Below are 15324 nucleotides of genomic sequence, written 5' to 3'. Positions count from 1 at the left end.
CATGCTGCACTTGTGTGGCACACATTCTGCGTTAATTCAACACACCTTTATTAACATGCCTGTTGTCTGCCACAAACTCTGCTAAGAAAGATGACGTCGGGTCCCTGGTCTCGTGGAGCCTGGTCCAGGGAGGCCAGTGGACCTGTGGACAGTGACGAGGGATGCCCTGTGCCGAGCTGTGCTTAGGGGAACAGCATTACTACTGCAGCAGGACTCCCCGCTCCCGCGTAACCAACTGAGAAGGACCTGAAGCTCCTTGGCATTTGGTTTAATTGTTTGTTACTTAACACACATGGGCTGGATAAATCTAAATCGAGCCTTGTTGCAGGGAAGCAGGGATGTGAGAGGAGACAGAAATGGGAGAGAAGATAATGCAGTAAAATGTAGATACAGGTTGCATGGAGTAGAGATGCCGAGAACACAGAAGAGAGTTCCTGCAGAAGACGCGAAGTGGAATCCCTCTTCTTTGTTACTGGGAAGGGGAACAGTAGGGATTTTGGCAGTCTGCATGTGCGGTGTCTTTGAGGACATAAGCTAGTCTTTTTTTTTTTTTTTTTTTTTTGTGGTACGCGGGCCTCTCACTGTTGTGGCCTCTCCCATTGCGGAGCACAGGCTCCGGACGCGCAGGCCCAGCGGCCATGGCTCACGGGCCCAGCCGCTCCGCGGCATGTGTGATCTTCCTGGATCAGGGCACGAACCCGTGTCCCCTGCATCGGCAGGCGGACTCTCAACCACTGCGCCACCAGGGAAGCCCTTGAAAACTTTTTTAATCAAGCATTTGCATTGTAAAAGTAATCCATTGCTCTTTCAAGAAAATGTGGTAAATGTAAACACAGAAGTACAAAAATGAAAAAAATTACCTAGACTACAATCCTCCCCAAACGACTGCTATTGATATTTTTTCTTGATGTGATAGTGTGTTTGCAACATGCACTATGGTATGTGTTCTTTCCCCAGGATTTCTCCACTGTGCTCTTGATGTAGCAAAAGAGTTTACACCCCAGACTTTGAAACCTGCTTTCCACCAATGGTAATTATTTGGTAAAAGAGACCCCTGGAATTATGAACCCATTATGCACATTTGTATAATACTGTGCTGATGTCAAAGTGATAAAAACTTGAGCTCAGAAACCATATAAATCTGACTAATTATATATGTATCTATTGCATAAAAGACCTTCATTTTCAGTGTCATTGAACAAAAGCAAAATTTACTGAGCTGGTAAACTATGAAAGTGTTATTTTCACATATTATATATTAACGGGGTTTTAATATTATCCTGAAGTTCTGTCCATTTCAAAGAACAAATCTAATTTTTATGGGAACACAGTGTTTGAGAAGAAAAAAGTTATAAGCTATGGTAAAGAAAGTTAACTCTTGGCAGTCTGGAAAATTCTGTCTTCCAGATAGCTAAGCCTTCACTATCATTTCTCCTCTGAGAGTTTATTGGTTCACTCTGTATTTTAGATATGTGAATTAATATCCTAAATTAATGGATGTACTATTAGGAAATAGTTAATTTTTAAGATTAGATGTCTTTAATTTTTTTTGTTATAAAAATAGTAAATGTTCATTAAAAAATTGGATGGGAGGGCTTCCCTGTGGCACAGTGGTTGAGAGTCCGCCTGCCGATGCGGGGGACACGGGTTCGTGCCCCGGTCCGGGAGGATCCCACATGCCGCGGAGCGGCTGGGCCCGTGAGCCATGGCCGCTGAGCCTGCGCATCCAGAGCCTGTGCCCTGCAACGGGAGAGGCCACAACAGTGAGAGGCCCACGTACCACAAAAAAAAATAAAAAAAAAATAAAAAATAGGGTGGGAGCTGGAAAAGGTAGGAAGATAAATTACCACCAACATTACTTTCACCCAAGGGCCGACCCTATTTATCTTGCTATATAGTTCTTCATGATTTTTTTTTTTTTTGCATCTTTTTCTGTTCTCTATCAGTATTTTTTTTTTTTTTTTCATTTTTTGGCCGTGCCGCGTGGCTTGTGGGATCTTAGTTCCCAGAGCAGGGATGGAACCTGGGCCCTCAGCAGTGAAAGTGCAGAGTCCTAACCACTGGGCCACCAGGAAATTCCTTCTCTCAGTATATATTTCTTTTTCTTTTTAAAAAATATTTATGGACTTCCCTGGTGGCACAGTGGTTGAGAGTCCACCTGCCGATTCAGGGGACACGGGTTCATGCCCCGGTCCGGGAAGATCCCACATGGCCGCGGAGCGGCTGGGCCCGTGAGCCATGGCCGCTGAGCCTGCACGTCCGGAGCCTGTGCTCCACGATGGGAGAGGCCACAACAGTGAGAGGCCTGCGTACCGCAAAAAAAAAAAAAAAAATTATTTATTTGGTTGCACTGGGTCTTAGTTGCGGCAGGCAGGCTCCTTAGTTGTGGCCCACAGGCTTCTTAGTTGCAGCAGGCTGGCTCCTTAGTTGTGGCATGCGAACTCTTAGTTGCGGCATGCATGTGGGATCTAGTTCCCTGACCAGGGCTTGAACCCGGGCCCCTGCACTGGGAGCTCAGAATCTTATCTGCTGTGCCACCAGGGAAGTCCCCGTGTCAGTATATTTCTGATGCACATATATATATTTCTTTTGAACTGTAATTTTTGACCACCTAGACTTGAAAGTGATCATCCTTTCTCTCCTTTTCTCTTGCTCCTTACTGATGAACTTCCATTAGCTCTTTCTGGGCTCAACATTACACAAGCCAGTGGCGATGAACTAGAACTTGTTTTTAATTCTGAAACCATATGCACTTGATTGATCAAATAGGTACCTTGGGAGCTCTGTAGTCTGTGAACACCTGTCTCATCTATAACACAAATTGGCTGCTTGATTTCTTAAAGATATATATATGTTTTCCAGAAGGCAAAGGTCAGATGTCTTCCAGCCTAGGAAACCTGCCAGGGCTAAGTAAAATTCCGCTGATTGCTACACCAGCAGAGGCAGTGTTTAAGTTTTACTTTACTTGTCTCTGTTGCTTTAATTTGTGAGGGACCTTTACCACCGAGCAAGGACCATTGTGCATGATTTCAGTGCTTTTCGCATCATTTGCATGTGGTATGTTTTAATAGCCCCTTCATGAATCCTATTAGTCACTTCTTTCCTATATATAAGTAAAACTATGATTAACTTAGATGTATTGGCAAAGTAGGATGGAATGAGGTAATATCTTTTACTGTCTCTACTCTTGCAGTATAAACAAAACTGTCTTAGCCCATTTGGGCTGATTTAACAACACAGACTGGCTTATAAACAACAGAAATTTATTTCTCACAGTTCTGGAGGCTGGAGGTCGAGAATCAGGATGCTAGCTTGATGGAGTTCTGCCGACTGCTGACTGTGTGTGTCCTCAGTTGGTAGAGAGCAGAGAGCAGCAAGCTGCAGGGTCGCTCGTGACTAGAAAGGACACTAATCCCGTCATGGGAGTCCCACCCTCCTGACCTCAGCTAAACCCAGTCACCTCCCAAAGGCCTCACCTCCAAATACCGTCACCCTGGGGATTTAGGCTTCACCATGTGAATTTTGGACACAAACATTCAGTCCATTACAGAAACTGCATTCATTTTTCTGACTTTGATTTAGTCATGTTTTGAATATTGTATGTTTTATTTTCCCAGGTGACTCTGATATACCTCCAAGGTCCCCACTTTGAACATCTATGGTATTATGTAATAAATTGATGGGAAATCGGGCTGAACTGTTAATGGCTCTCAGATGCTACCTAACTTGGAAAGTTTGGGGGGATTGTGTTAATTCCCACACCCATTTGTTTTCTTAGGATTAACCGCCATCTCTTTAAAAAAACAAAAAACAATTAGCCAACTAATAAAGAGTTTGGTCAACGTAGGTCTTAGAGTACTCTGCTATTTCTTACATCTGGTATACACCTCTTGTATCACCATCATTCTAAGTACTTTTTGCCGTACGTTGTAACAAACTTTGTGTCTCTGTTCCGTGTATATGGTAGCCCTTACGTGGATTAGTTGTCATGGGCTGCCTTCCAGAATTCGTTTTTTCAGTCAGACGTTTGGGGTTCATATATTTTCCCATAGAAATGATGATAATATGGCAGTTAGGCTAAAACCAAGTAGCTTGAAAAGGTGCACTAAAACCTTTCAGAATTCTATCGTTGAGCGCAGAGGTCATGGTAAAGTTCTCATCGGGCTTTTTTTTGGCCAAGTACTCCCTTCCACCCTCTCCCCCCAGCCCAGCATCGCGGCTCTCTTTAAATGGGAAAATGCTGCGCTGAGAGAGAAGTGCGATGGTGTTGGGAGCCGTCTCTTGGCTGCCCCCTTTTTCTGCCTTTTTAGTGGTGAGTGTCTGCCCACTGCAAAGACACAGCTAGGGTGGGCTGTGAATTCAGACAGCCAGCTCTCTTTTTACACTCTTAAGTTTATCCATTAAAGAAGTTGTGTATTTATTTGGGGAATATAATAACAACTCTTGGGGCCACGTTAATTAACTTTCAGTGGGAGGAAGGGCTACTGAAGAGGAGTAAAGAGTTTGGCTGGGAGGCCGCTGACCTGACTTAATTACAAAGCAGCCTTTCAAATAAATCATCTACGAATCGACTATATCCGTTGCTGCCGCGTGCTCACAGACTATGCAGTCGGAAGGGGCTTGGGTTAGCCTGAGAATTTAATGTCTGGCAGTGGAAGAGAGTAGGTGCCTGTTGCGCGAACACTGAGTTTAAAAGGCCGTTAGCTATTATGAGGAAGGAGATGGGGGAGAGTATTACAGATGGAGACCAGCACAGAAAAGATCATCTGCACAGGCAAGGAATGCAGCGCTGGGCTGCTGTTTCCATTCCAGCAAGAATTTCTGACTTTGCACGCTGTAAATTTAACGTATACCGTCAGATTTGAGGGTTGTTTGATCTCAGGGCAATGCAAGCACTGAAAATCTACTTCTGTCCGAATTGATAGTACTGGTGTGGACTCTTTTTAGGCTGTGGGATTAGATGGACGGGAGATGGAAGGGCAGCTCTGATAAAGAACTTCAGGGGGAATTAATCATGATCATAATTAGTACCGTTTCCTCTAACTTCTCTGGTCTTCAGCAATGCTGAAAAGTTAAGATTTTCTTTAGCTGAAAAAACAAGACTGGAAGCCCTGTTCTTTCTAAGGCCAGAGAGAATATGGACTCCCATAGCACTGCCAGCCTGTGTAATGAAACACCCAAATCCAAGCTGCTGCGCTGGGCTTCCTGTGTTGCCTGCTTCATGGAAACAAATTAGTAGAGCAAACTGGTACAGCAAACCCAAGTTGCACCCCCAGGAGGCCTTGGTTCACTGAAGTGGGCAGCAAATTGATAGCTGGTAGCTCTACCAACAGGTACCAAAAAGAAGCTGAGATTCGTGTTTGTTTTCAACTCCTGTTTTTCCTGCTCTCTTATTTGCTCCTGCATACTCTCGGACTCACTAAGCTACCCCTACTCGGCTACTCCCAAGTATTATTGGGTAATTTACCCCAAATCCTACTTGCCCCTCGAGGTGCTCTGAACTCGCTGGTTGGGTGGGACCCAGCTCTTTTGGTCACCATGGTGACTGATACCCATTCCTCTCCTGGCAGCATCCATCGCTTTTCCTGAGTCACACCATCTCCCAGGCCAGTGGTGTCCTCAGCTCTTAAATGAAAGGGTGGATTTAGATGATTTCTCTTGCTGCTTCTGGCTCTAAAAATCTCTTACGGAGCTAGTTCAGACTGAAGACAGCTGCCCTCTTGAGATGGACAGAGAATGATAGAGTGGGTGGCCCCAGAAGGGACCTTGGCCGTCATCAAGGCCAGCGTAGATGAGGGCAGGTGAGTACCTACTCAAAGCCACACGCCAAGTCAGTTATACGTGGGCAAAGAGAGCTTTGTCTTGACTTGGCTTTTCAGGGTTACTGAGTAGCATGGTGCATGATGACTCTAAAATTAAAAGTCGTTGGGCATAAGTTTCTACCAGGCATCTCTACTACGAAATGATGCCTTGCTTGAATTTTTTTCTCACCTACCAAGTACCCCCTATCATGTTTTAGTTAAACCTGGGAATAGAGTCCTTAAAGGGTAAATGCCATGGCATTTTGTTTCTTTAAATAAATGGCTGTGAATTGTACTTCAAAGCTTGGCCCAAAATGTGGTCAGAGGATCGCCAAGGTTCTTAGGAGGTCTGCGAGGTGTTCCTGGGTTTCTCCTCCTCGCTGCGGGTAGGAACCGTTTAATATCTTGAAGAGCATTTGTGCACTAGGCGGCTCCAAGCTTCAGCACAGAATGCTTCCGACTCGGTTTGACTCCTCTGCCTTTTCCTATGCGAAGAAAGTGTACCGAGGCTGTGTTTCCAGTTGACTCTGTGTGATCTTGGCTCCTTCACTTGTGCAGTAAGGTCTGTCTGCTTTGGTTGCTTTAAAAGACTACCTTTTGGGCTTCCCTGGTGGCGCAGTGGTTGAGAGTCCGCCTGCCGATGCAGGGGACACGGGTTCGTGCCCCGGTCCGGGAAGATCCCACATGCCGCGAAGCGGCTAGGCCCATAAGCCATGGCCGCTAAGCCAGCACGTCCGGAGCCTGTGCTCCGCAACGAGAGAGGCCACGACAGTGGGAGGCCCACATAACGCAAAAAAAAAAAAGACTACCTTTTGTCCAGGGAATTGGTCTCTCTTTACTGTATGTATAGGGATCTTTGATCAAAGAGAAATAACCTGCTAAAAAGATACGAACTCTGCTACTTCGACGTCTTTACAGCTGTGCAAACAAAAATAATTCGTTGAGCCTGTGATTGAAAAGGTAACTTGCTATTGGTTGAAGAGACAGCATGGGGCAGTAACACAACCTTTTCCTCCTTTTAAAAAAGATTCCTGTTAAAGTTACTTAACATCTCAAGCATATAGACAAATACAAAGAATGATATCACACATTCCCTCTCCCCGGCTCTGTGAAGTCTGTTCATCGTGGCACTTCCTACCCCCCTCACTAGCGCTCTTTCTCTTCCTCTCTCTCTCACCCTCTACCAGAGTCTATAATTTGTTTCGTTTACTGTCTTGGCCCCCACTACAAGGTAAGGCCCCTGAGGGCAGACATTTCTGACTCCTTAGTTCCGTGTTATATCATCCCTATTAACCGGTGTCTGACGTTGTTCTCTATATTTGCATATTGCTTTACATTAGTGGATTAAATTAATTGCTTCCGCATATTGCTTCTTTTTATGAAGTAGAATGCAGTTCGGGGTTCCCTCTGCAACTGCCCACCCCACCCCCCCAAATCAAATTTTCCTTCTTCCCTACCTCACCGTAGGTAACCTGTATTGTGAATTCAGCGTTTATCCTTTTTGCATATGCTTTTTATATCTTAGGACATATTTATGTGTACCAATTAACCACTACGTAGAATTGTCTTCAGGTGTTTGAGTTATTTATATAAATAGTACTATAACCTTTCTGGTTTAATGTTGAACTACATGCAGGACTGGGGGGACAAACCCAGTTAAGTCCTGGGACAACTAGTAAGCAGAACTCCTCAAACCCTCTTTAAGGAAGACTTTCCATGTGCCTTGCATAAATGCTGAGGCAACCACTGTGATTCACGTACCAGATAGCAATTAAGCTTTAACATCAGAGAATGAACCTGTCTCGATGTTCTCAATTAAAGTTTAAGAACTAGACGCGCTTAATGTATCTGTGCCAGAAAATTGGCCATTCCTTTGCAGTTTTCTCCATGAAAAGGGGTCCTAATGGTCCAATCAAAAAGAATCTAATTAACGAAGTTTAAGTGGTCTACAATTCTCAGCAAAACTGTTTTCCTTCCTTCAGCTGAGACGAGAGAAGATTGACCTTGAAAATACTTTGGAACAAGAACAGGAAGCACTAGTGAATCGTCTCTGGAAAAGGATGGATAAACTTGAAGCTGAAAAGCGGTTCGTTTAGTCTTGCTGTTCGGTGTTCTGTACGTATGTGTGTGTTGGAGGAGTGGGGTAGCTTGCTGGGTGTGACCGAGGAATGACAGTGGGACATTTTAATTCCTTGATCAAGTGGAAAAAATGTTGATAGCCTGTCCTCCTGTTGGTCACTTCTTTATACTTCTCCCTCACTGACCCGGTAAAATTTCTTTTCGTTTGGTATTAAATCCTGTGAAATTGTTCACAGGATTTAATACCATTTAATTTAATACTATTGTTCGCCTCTGTTGTTCTAGAGGATGGTTGCAGTTCCAGCTTTTTACCTAATTGAACTGGCTTCCCCACTCATTTTCTCAAGTGCTTCGGATATGTGCTGGGTACTGTGAATTATCACACATTTCTAGAAGGTACTTCATGAGGAAGGCTGGGATTTTGATAGAAAAACGATCATCTGTGTGTTTTGAGACTTGCTATAAAGAAATACTGGTACATATTTAATTAAGGTTAGGGTTCTTGGTGTTAAACGTATATACATGGATATGGAATACTCAGCAGCACATATTTCTTGAACCCCTGTGTGCAAGATCCGGTTGGGCCCTTAGATTTAAGTACTGTGTGCTTTGGGGTGGGTGGAGTGGACCTTGAATAATGGCAGGAGGTTCTGTGGGTGGGATGTGTGTCTGGGTGTAGAAAGGGAGCTCCTTGAAAATATTCATTCATCTCCTTCACCACGATCTTCTGTTTGCTAGCCAGAGACATTTGCCATAAGTACTTGGTTTGGATAAACATCCGTAAATTGAGTTCATCTCAAGATTTGCAACATAGAGCCATACCACAGGCTTAAGAAAACTGACAATCTGAGGTGTATCTATACGGAATTATGCAAGCAGTAGTTGAATCAGCTGTGTTTTGCCTTATTACAGTAGTGCTAATAAATTGAAGCTTGAAAAATGATTTCATATAATAGATGGGGGGACCATTACAATATTTAACCTACTAGGTTTCTCAACAAGGCCTGAAGGTAATTCACAGTTTGCACTTGGGTAAACTCAACGGTAAAAAGGTGAAAACCAAACGAAACCAGAAACTTCCCAGCAGCGTATAAAAAGGGGCAGAGAGGTCTGTTGCCAGTCTGTCTTCCTTTTTAAAAAGCAGTGGGAGGTTTTATATATATAAGTACCAAATTATTGCATCGAACAGTATGAAATTGTCACTTTGTAGAATATTCATGTTTTATGTGCTTCAAAATAATGATAATTGGTAGAGAAGGTGGCAACCACCAGTTATTAACCCAGTACATTTTGTTTTTGTTTTTTTTAACTCTTGTTACCTTTGCTGTGGCCTGAAGCAAAGGGCCTTCGGTCCAGTTTGCCATACCTTCAGGACTGGTTTTTCAGGAGGGGAGTTGAGAAGTCAGTCTCTTGACATGATGTCACTCTCCAAGGAGAGTCATAGTCTGTAAGTTTCAACTGAAAGCCTTGAGAGGAAGTTCCTCCAGTGTGGCCGTTCCCTGCAACCCAAGCCTGTGGACCATTTAGTCAGCGGATCATTCTGATTGCCCAGTGTATTCCGGCATGATAATCAGAAGCCAGTGTTACAGACTTTTTTTTCATTAAGGCTTAATTACCAGTGGCCGTTTGAAAGGAGAAAAAGGAAGGTGGCTCCTTCAGCTCTGCCCTCTGACTTGACTGTCAGGTAGGGGCGACCAGAAGTTGATGGAAAATGGGCACAGGAGTCAAACAATTCATTGAGTTTTGGCGATTAACATGGGCATGCTGTTAATGAACCTCCCGGCTAGAATTTGTTGTTTCTGTCTTTATTTATTTTTCTGATTGCTGAGAACTTATTCATGTATTTTTTAAATAGACAATGGTGAGCATCAAATCAACGTTTTGTGTTTTAAAGGCAAACTGTTTTTCATTGTTGGAATTTTCTTTTCAATGAAGAATCCTGCAGGAGAAATTAGACCAGCCGGTGTCCGCTCCCCCATCGCCTAGAGACATCTCCATGGAGATCGACTCTCCAGAAAACATGATGCGACACATCAGGTTTTTAAAGAATGAAGTGGAGAGGCTGAAGAAGCAACTGAGAGCTGCCCAGTTACAGCGTACGTAGCCTTGGTGTCACTGGTCGTCTGTCCACAGAATTAATCCACTTACCAAGTATAGAGTTTTACCTATATTTACTATTGAATTTGTATAAATCAAATTCATATTGTGTTTCATTGCTAGTACATATTTATGTCTGTCATCCTGGAATAGATTATTTAAAAAAAAATTACAGTAGAGCAGGGCAAATAGTTTAGAATACTTCTAGAAAATCACATAGTTTCAGGATGGTCCAGAATCAGAGGTACTATTTCTTTCTTTTTTTTTTTAATAAATTTTTATTGGAGTATAGTTGATTTACAGTGTTGTGTTAGTTTCTGTGGTACAGCAAAGTGAATCAGTTATTCATATACATATATCCACTCTTTTTTTTTGGATTCTTTTCCTGTATAAGGTCGTTACATAATATTGAGTAGAGGTCCCTGTGCTATACAGTAGGTTCCCATTAGTTATCTATTTTATATCAGTGTTACTATTTCTAACCTTCTCCCTGGTGTTCACCCCTCGGATGGTGCTAACAGAAGCAGTGCAGGAGACCTCAGTGTACTTTGGGGGCATTAGGCAGAAAACAGTGTTTATCTTCTTTACTACCGAAATTTGGCCTCAGCTAACGATTGTTCATGGTGATTGAGGAATAAATGCTTTTGAAATATCTCCTTTTTATTTTTGGAAATCAAAGGAACTAATTTCTGGACACTTGATTACATCACTCTGCATTCACTTGGGTTTCTTCTGTTTTGGTTTTTAGGCCGTTCAACTTATTTGAATAGACAATACAGTGAAAGGTATGCAGGGGAAAAATAAGTCTCCCTTTCACCCCTGATCCCCAGCCGCACAGTTCTCACAATTAACACATTTTTAATATATTTTTCAGGTGTGTGTGTGTGTGTGTATAGACTTCTTTTTTTTTTTTTTTTTTTTTGCAGTACGCGGGCCTCTCACTCTTGTGGCCTCTCCCATTGTGGAGCACAGGCTCCAGACGCGCAGGCTCAGCGGCCGTGGCTCACAGGCCCAGCCGCTCCGGGGCATGTGGGATCTTCTAGGACCAGGGCACGAACCCGTGTCCCCGGCATCGGCAGGCGGACTCTCAACCGCTGCGCCACCAGGGAAGCCCTGTATAGATTTCTTTTATACCAATAGTAGCACAATGAACATACCCTTTTGCATTTTTCTTTTCACTCACTATGTCTTACAGTTTTTTCCCTGCCAATATATACAGAGCTGCCTTACTCCCCCTGCCCCTTTTTTTTTTGAATCTTTTGGCCGCACCATGTGGCATGTGGGATCCTAGTTCCCCGACCAGAAATTGAACCCACGCCCTGTGCTTTGGAAGCATGGAGTCTTAACCACTGGACTGCCAGGGGAGTCCACTCCCCCTGTTAAAGGCTCTATAGTATTTGAGTGTTTGGATACACTGTAACTTATTTAACTCATCCATTACCAACAGACCCTTTGGGTGGTGATGCTACAACCATAGCGAACATCTCTGTACAAACGTTTGATACCTGTGCACGAACACCTTCAGGGTAAATTCCACAGCGTGGATTTGCTGAGTCAAATGAAATGTGCATTTAAAATTTCAGCGCTTCTTATCTTTATGTTTTCTTCTCCGAAGCTGATTTCAAGTTCTAGTGCAGTAGTGCATCTGGGATGGGTGCCTCAAGGTTCTCCTGGGAGCCTTTAAGAAGTACAGTGTGGTCAGTTTCCTGTTGCCGCTGTTAACAGATGAGCACAAACTTAGTGATTTCAAACAACACAAATTTATGATATCATGTTTTTTGGAGGCCTGGGTTCAAAATAGGTCTCACTGGGCTGAAATCAAGGTGTCAGCAGGGCTGGTTCCTTGTAAAAGGCTCTAAGGGAGAATCCGTGTCCTTGCTTGTTCCAGCTTCTGCGTTCTCTGGCTCATGACTCCTTTGCATTGGTACCACTCGCACCTCTGCTTCTTGTCACATCTTTTCCCTCTGACCCTCCTGCCTTCCCTGTGTAAGGACTCTTGATTGCCTCGGGCCCAGACAGATAATCCAGGATGAGTTCCCATCTCAAGGTCCTTAATTTAATCACACCTGCAAGTCTCTTTTGCCATGGAAGGCAACCTGGACACGGGCTCCAGGGATTAGGATGCAGACATCTTTGGGAGGCCACTGTCCTGTCTAACCCCATCCAGGGTTCTGGGCTTTTACTCTAGGGGTGGAGCCTGGTCCTCTGTATTTTTTAAGTAGAGGTGATTCTGATATGTACCCCGGCTTGAGAACCAGAATGGATGTGTATTCCGTGAAAACAAATCAAGGAGTTCTCAAATATTAGTTGCTTTAGGTTAGGATATTTTTTGAGGTTTTGCTGTGTTGGACAGACACAGGTCTTGTGAGCCCCTTTCTGAACTCTTTCCACTGCTGTCAGTTTATATTTTTCTTTCTTGTATAGACTTGCCTTGTTGTTCCCCAGACAACATTTTTAGAAGAAATTTGTGAAGAATATCTTACTTCCTCTACTTCCTTCCTACTGTACTGCTTGGTCTCTGGAGAGACTGCGGATGTCAGCAGAGGCTTCTGCAAAGTGCTGTTTGGATTCTGTGAGGACAGGGAAGGCCGTGGCACTTAGCTGCACACAGTAGCTTTGGGTTGGGTGTAGAGTATGAGTTAATGGCTTTCCTCATCCACCTGCCTCTGCCTCCTTAGGCTGGATAACCTTGTCCACTTTGAAAGCTCCTGGGGCACTTGGTCCCTCTCCCCCAAGTCCAGCTGTGTCTGAACTTGAACCGCTCTCCCAGTAGCTCTCAACTGACATTAGAGTCCCCTGGGGAGTTTTTGGTAGACCAGTGGAGAGGCTTCATCCTCGGGGATTCTGACTTAAGTGGTTTGGATGGGGTCTGGACACCCCATCCAATACGGCTAGTATTTTCTAGCCATAAACCTGAAAGGGAATTTAAAAGATCCCCACCTTGGGATCAGGTAGGACTCGTCTCTTGGGAGACTGTCCGTAAGTCACCCTCAGCTGACACTGTCTTTGACTAACTGCTGTGAGATGGCTGAAGATGGGGGCAACATAACCTCAGGACCCTGAGTCCTAGGGAGCTCTTTGTGGGGGAAAGAGGAAGACTCCTGAGAGTAAATCTATGGTCCTTCGAAGTCAGGTGTGCGGTAGCCAGCAGAGGGCACCCAAGGAATGCCACGGCGTCAGCCATCTGTGCCTGGGTCTCTCACTCCCAGAGACTGTGGGCCTGGCGCCTTCTCCTTGCCTCCAGCTTCTGGGTTAATTGCCAGACTGCCAGGAGGTCTTTTCAGCCATCACCCCTGGTGACTGATGTTCTTGTCGGTAGCTTATTGTTGAAGGATCCCCCTGCTGGTTTCCCCAGATGCTAGAGGATTGCCATTTTCTTTGAAAGACAGTGTTTCCTCTTAAGTAATTATTCTCAAAGCCTCATGAATCCTCAGTTCTGCGAAGCTTTCCTATTTATGGAAAAGAAAGGCAACCTCCTCCGACAACTGTCCCTCTCGTCTAGAAACAGTAGATACTCCAAGAGGTCAGTGTAGCGATGCCTGTAGAGCAAGTGAAAAATTCCGTCTGCTGACATATTTGGGATGAAATAACGTAAATCATTTATATTAAAAGTGTACTTTGTAAATATTTTCCCAGCATGCCTTCCAGTAAAGTGATTTTTGCATCTGGATTAGACAGCAGGGTTTCTGGTTAGATTGAAAACGGCCCAGGAATATAGTGTTTAATAATGTTGGTATTTCCATTTGAATTTCTGAAATAAGGATATTCAAGATACCAAGATAAGTATTCAAGATACTTAGTGACAACACAGGACAGCGGGGAGGGTCATGTTTTCCCATTGCCTGGAAGGACACTAGAGGGCGCCACAGAGTCCTGCACAGGGTCACTCAGAAGGGCAGGGGTTACAGTGGGTCCAGGCAACTCAGCAGAACGAGATTCCAGAGCCCCAGGAAGGTATCAGTTCCACATTTCAGATTCGCAGGAAGGATGATCTGGCCAGCTTAGCCTGGGTCCAGTGTCTCGCCCTGGGGCTGGTTAGCTCTGGCCGGCGCTGTAGCAGAGACCTCTCCGCATACAGGGCAGCTCCCAAGGAAGGGGTATTTGTCATAAGCACGGTGCCATGCCGAGCTCCTGGCTGCATGTATGTCTTTACCTGCTGTCTGACTCCGAAAGACTGTGCGTAAGTCAGGAAGCAGTAACACAAACGCCGAAAACTAGACTGATTTGAAATATTGATCTAAAGTTGCTTGTTATGTCAGTTTCTAGTTTTATAAAAAGATTTATAACTGTTACCTAGCACGTTGAGTACACTGGTTCTCCGTGTGCAAACCGCTTCCCCCCACCCCGCACCTCCCAGTGCACTGGGGGGTGTGCTAACAAGTGTGACCCGTGGGTGTGCTCCCATAGGTGACCTACCCTGCTGTGTCTGGAGTTGACAGACAGCAGAACTGGTGCCTGGAGGGGAGCCCCGTGGGCTGAGTCTGTTTCCCCAGCTGGACCCCGTTCCCTCTCCGCTCCAGCAGTATAGAGGGAGCTCTGGGAGCTGCTCGGGCCACACGTAGCTCCAGCATTCCTTCTCTACATAAAGCCCTTTAGAAGGCAGGGAAGCAGGATGGAAGATGCCTAACCTGACAGCACTGCTTTTCGTATGTTTTTCTAAACGCACATCGTGGGTCAACCTTGGAACCTGGGATAAACTGGAAATCCGGATCTCATCTGTGTGTGGGAGAGTGAGAATGGCTGTCTTTCAGCACTTCTCGGTCTGTGGCACAGGAGCTGGACCACCGTCTTTTTGAAGCGTGTACTGTGACTGCACGGACCGTGGTTTAATTGAGAACTCTGGCCTTTCAGATTCTGAGAAGATGGCGCAGTATCTGGAGGAGGAACGCCACATGAGGGAGGAGAACCTGAGGCTGCAGAGGAAGCTGCAGAGGGAGATGGAGAGAAGAGAGGCCCTGTGTCGGCAGCTCTCCGAGAGCGAGTCCAGCTTAGAGATGGATGATGAAAGGTGCGTGCGTGTCTCACAAGCCTCGGGAAAGCAGCAGCCCAGGCTCCAGCCCCTCTTCACCTCCTGTAAGAGGAGGCAGCAGACGGCAGGGACGTTTATTTATTGTGATGATGAACACTGTGGCCTCAGTGCGGATGCTGAGAATGGGATAAATGAAGAAGTTTGACCGTCCTCCTTAAACACAAAAAGACACACAAAACATGGCCTTTCCCAAATTACTCAGTGGGACAGACATGGAGGCGGGTTTTGTGTCGGGAGGCAGCGTTTGCAGGTGTCGTTGAATCGTCCCATCCTGGAGCATGGGCGCATATCTTAATCCCTAGGTACAGGTGAGCAGGC

The 15324-nt window shown here is 45.0% G+C and overlaps 1 protein-coding gene across 1 annotated transcript in view; it reads left to right on the top strand.

Moving 5' to 3' along the window:
* Positions 1-15324, top strand: part of CCDC6 (coiled-coil domain containing 6) — a 112026-nt gene that overhangs the window by 78693 nt on the left and 18009 nt on the right. Inside the window, exons 4-6 of the mRNA XM_082673880.1 lie at positions 7784-7887; positions 9816-9976; positions 14829-14985. Coding sequence (XP_082530006.1) covers positions 7784-7887; positions 9816-9976; positions 14829-14985 — 422 coding nt within the window. The remainder of the gene's footprint in view (positions 1-7783; positions 7888-9815; positions 9977-14828; positions 14986-15324) is intronic.

This window comes from Grampus griseus (genome assembly GCF_964374135.1).
Source record: "Grampus griseus genome assembly, chromosome: 16".
NCBI lineage: Eukaryota > Metazoa > Chordata > Mammalia > Artiodactyla > Delphinidae > Grampus > Grampus griseus.
Note: the sequence above shows the minus strand (reverse complement) of the source record. Positions and strands in the feature narration are given on the sequence as shown.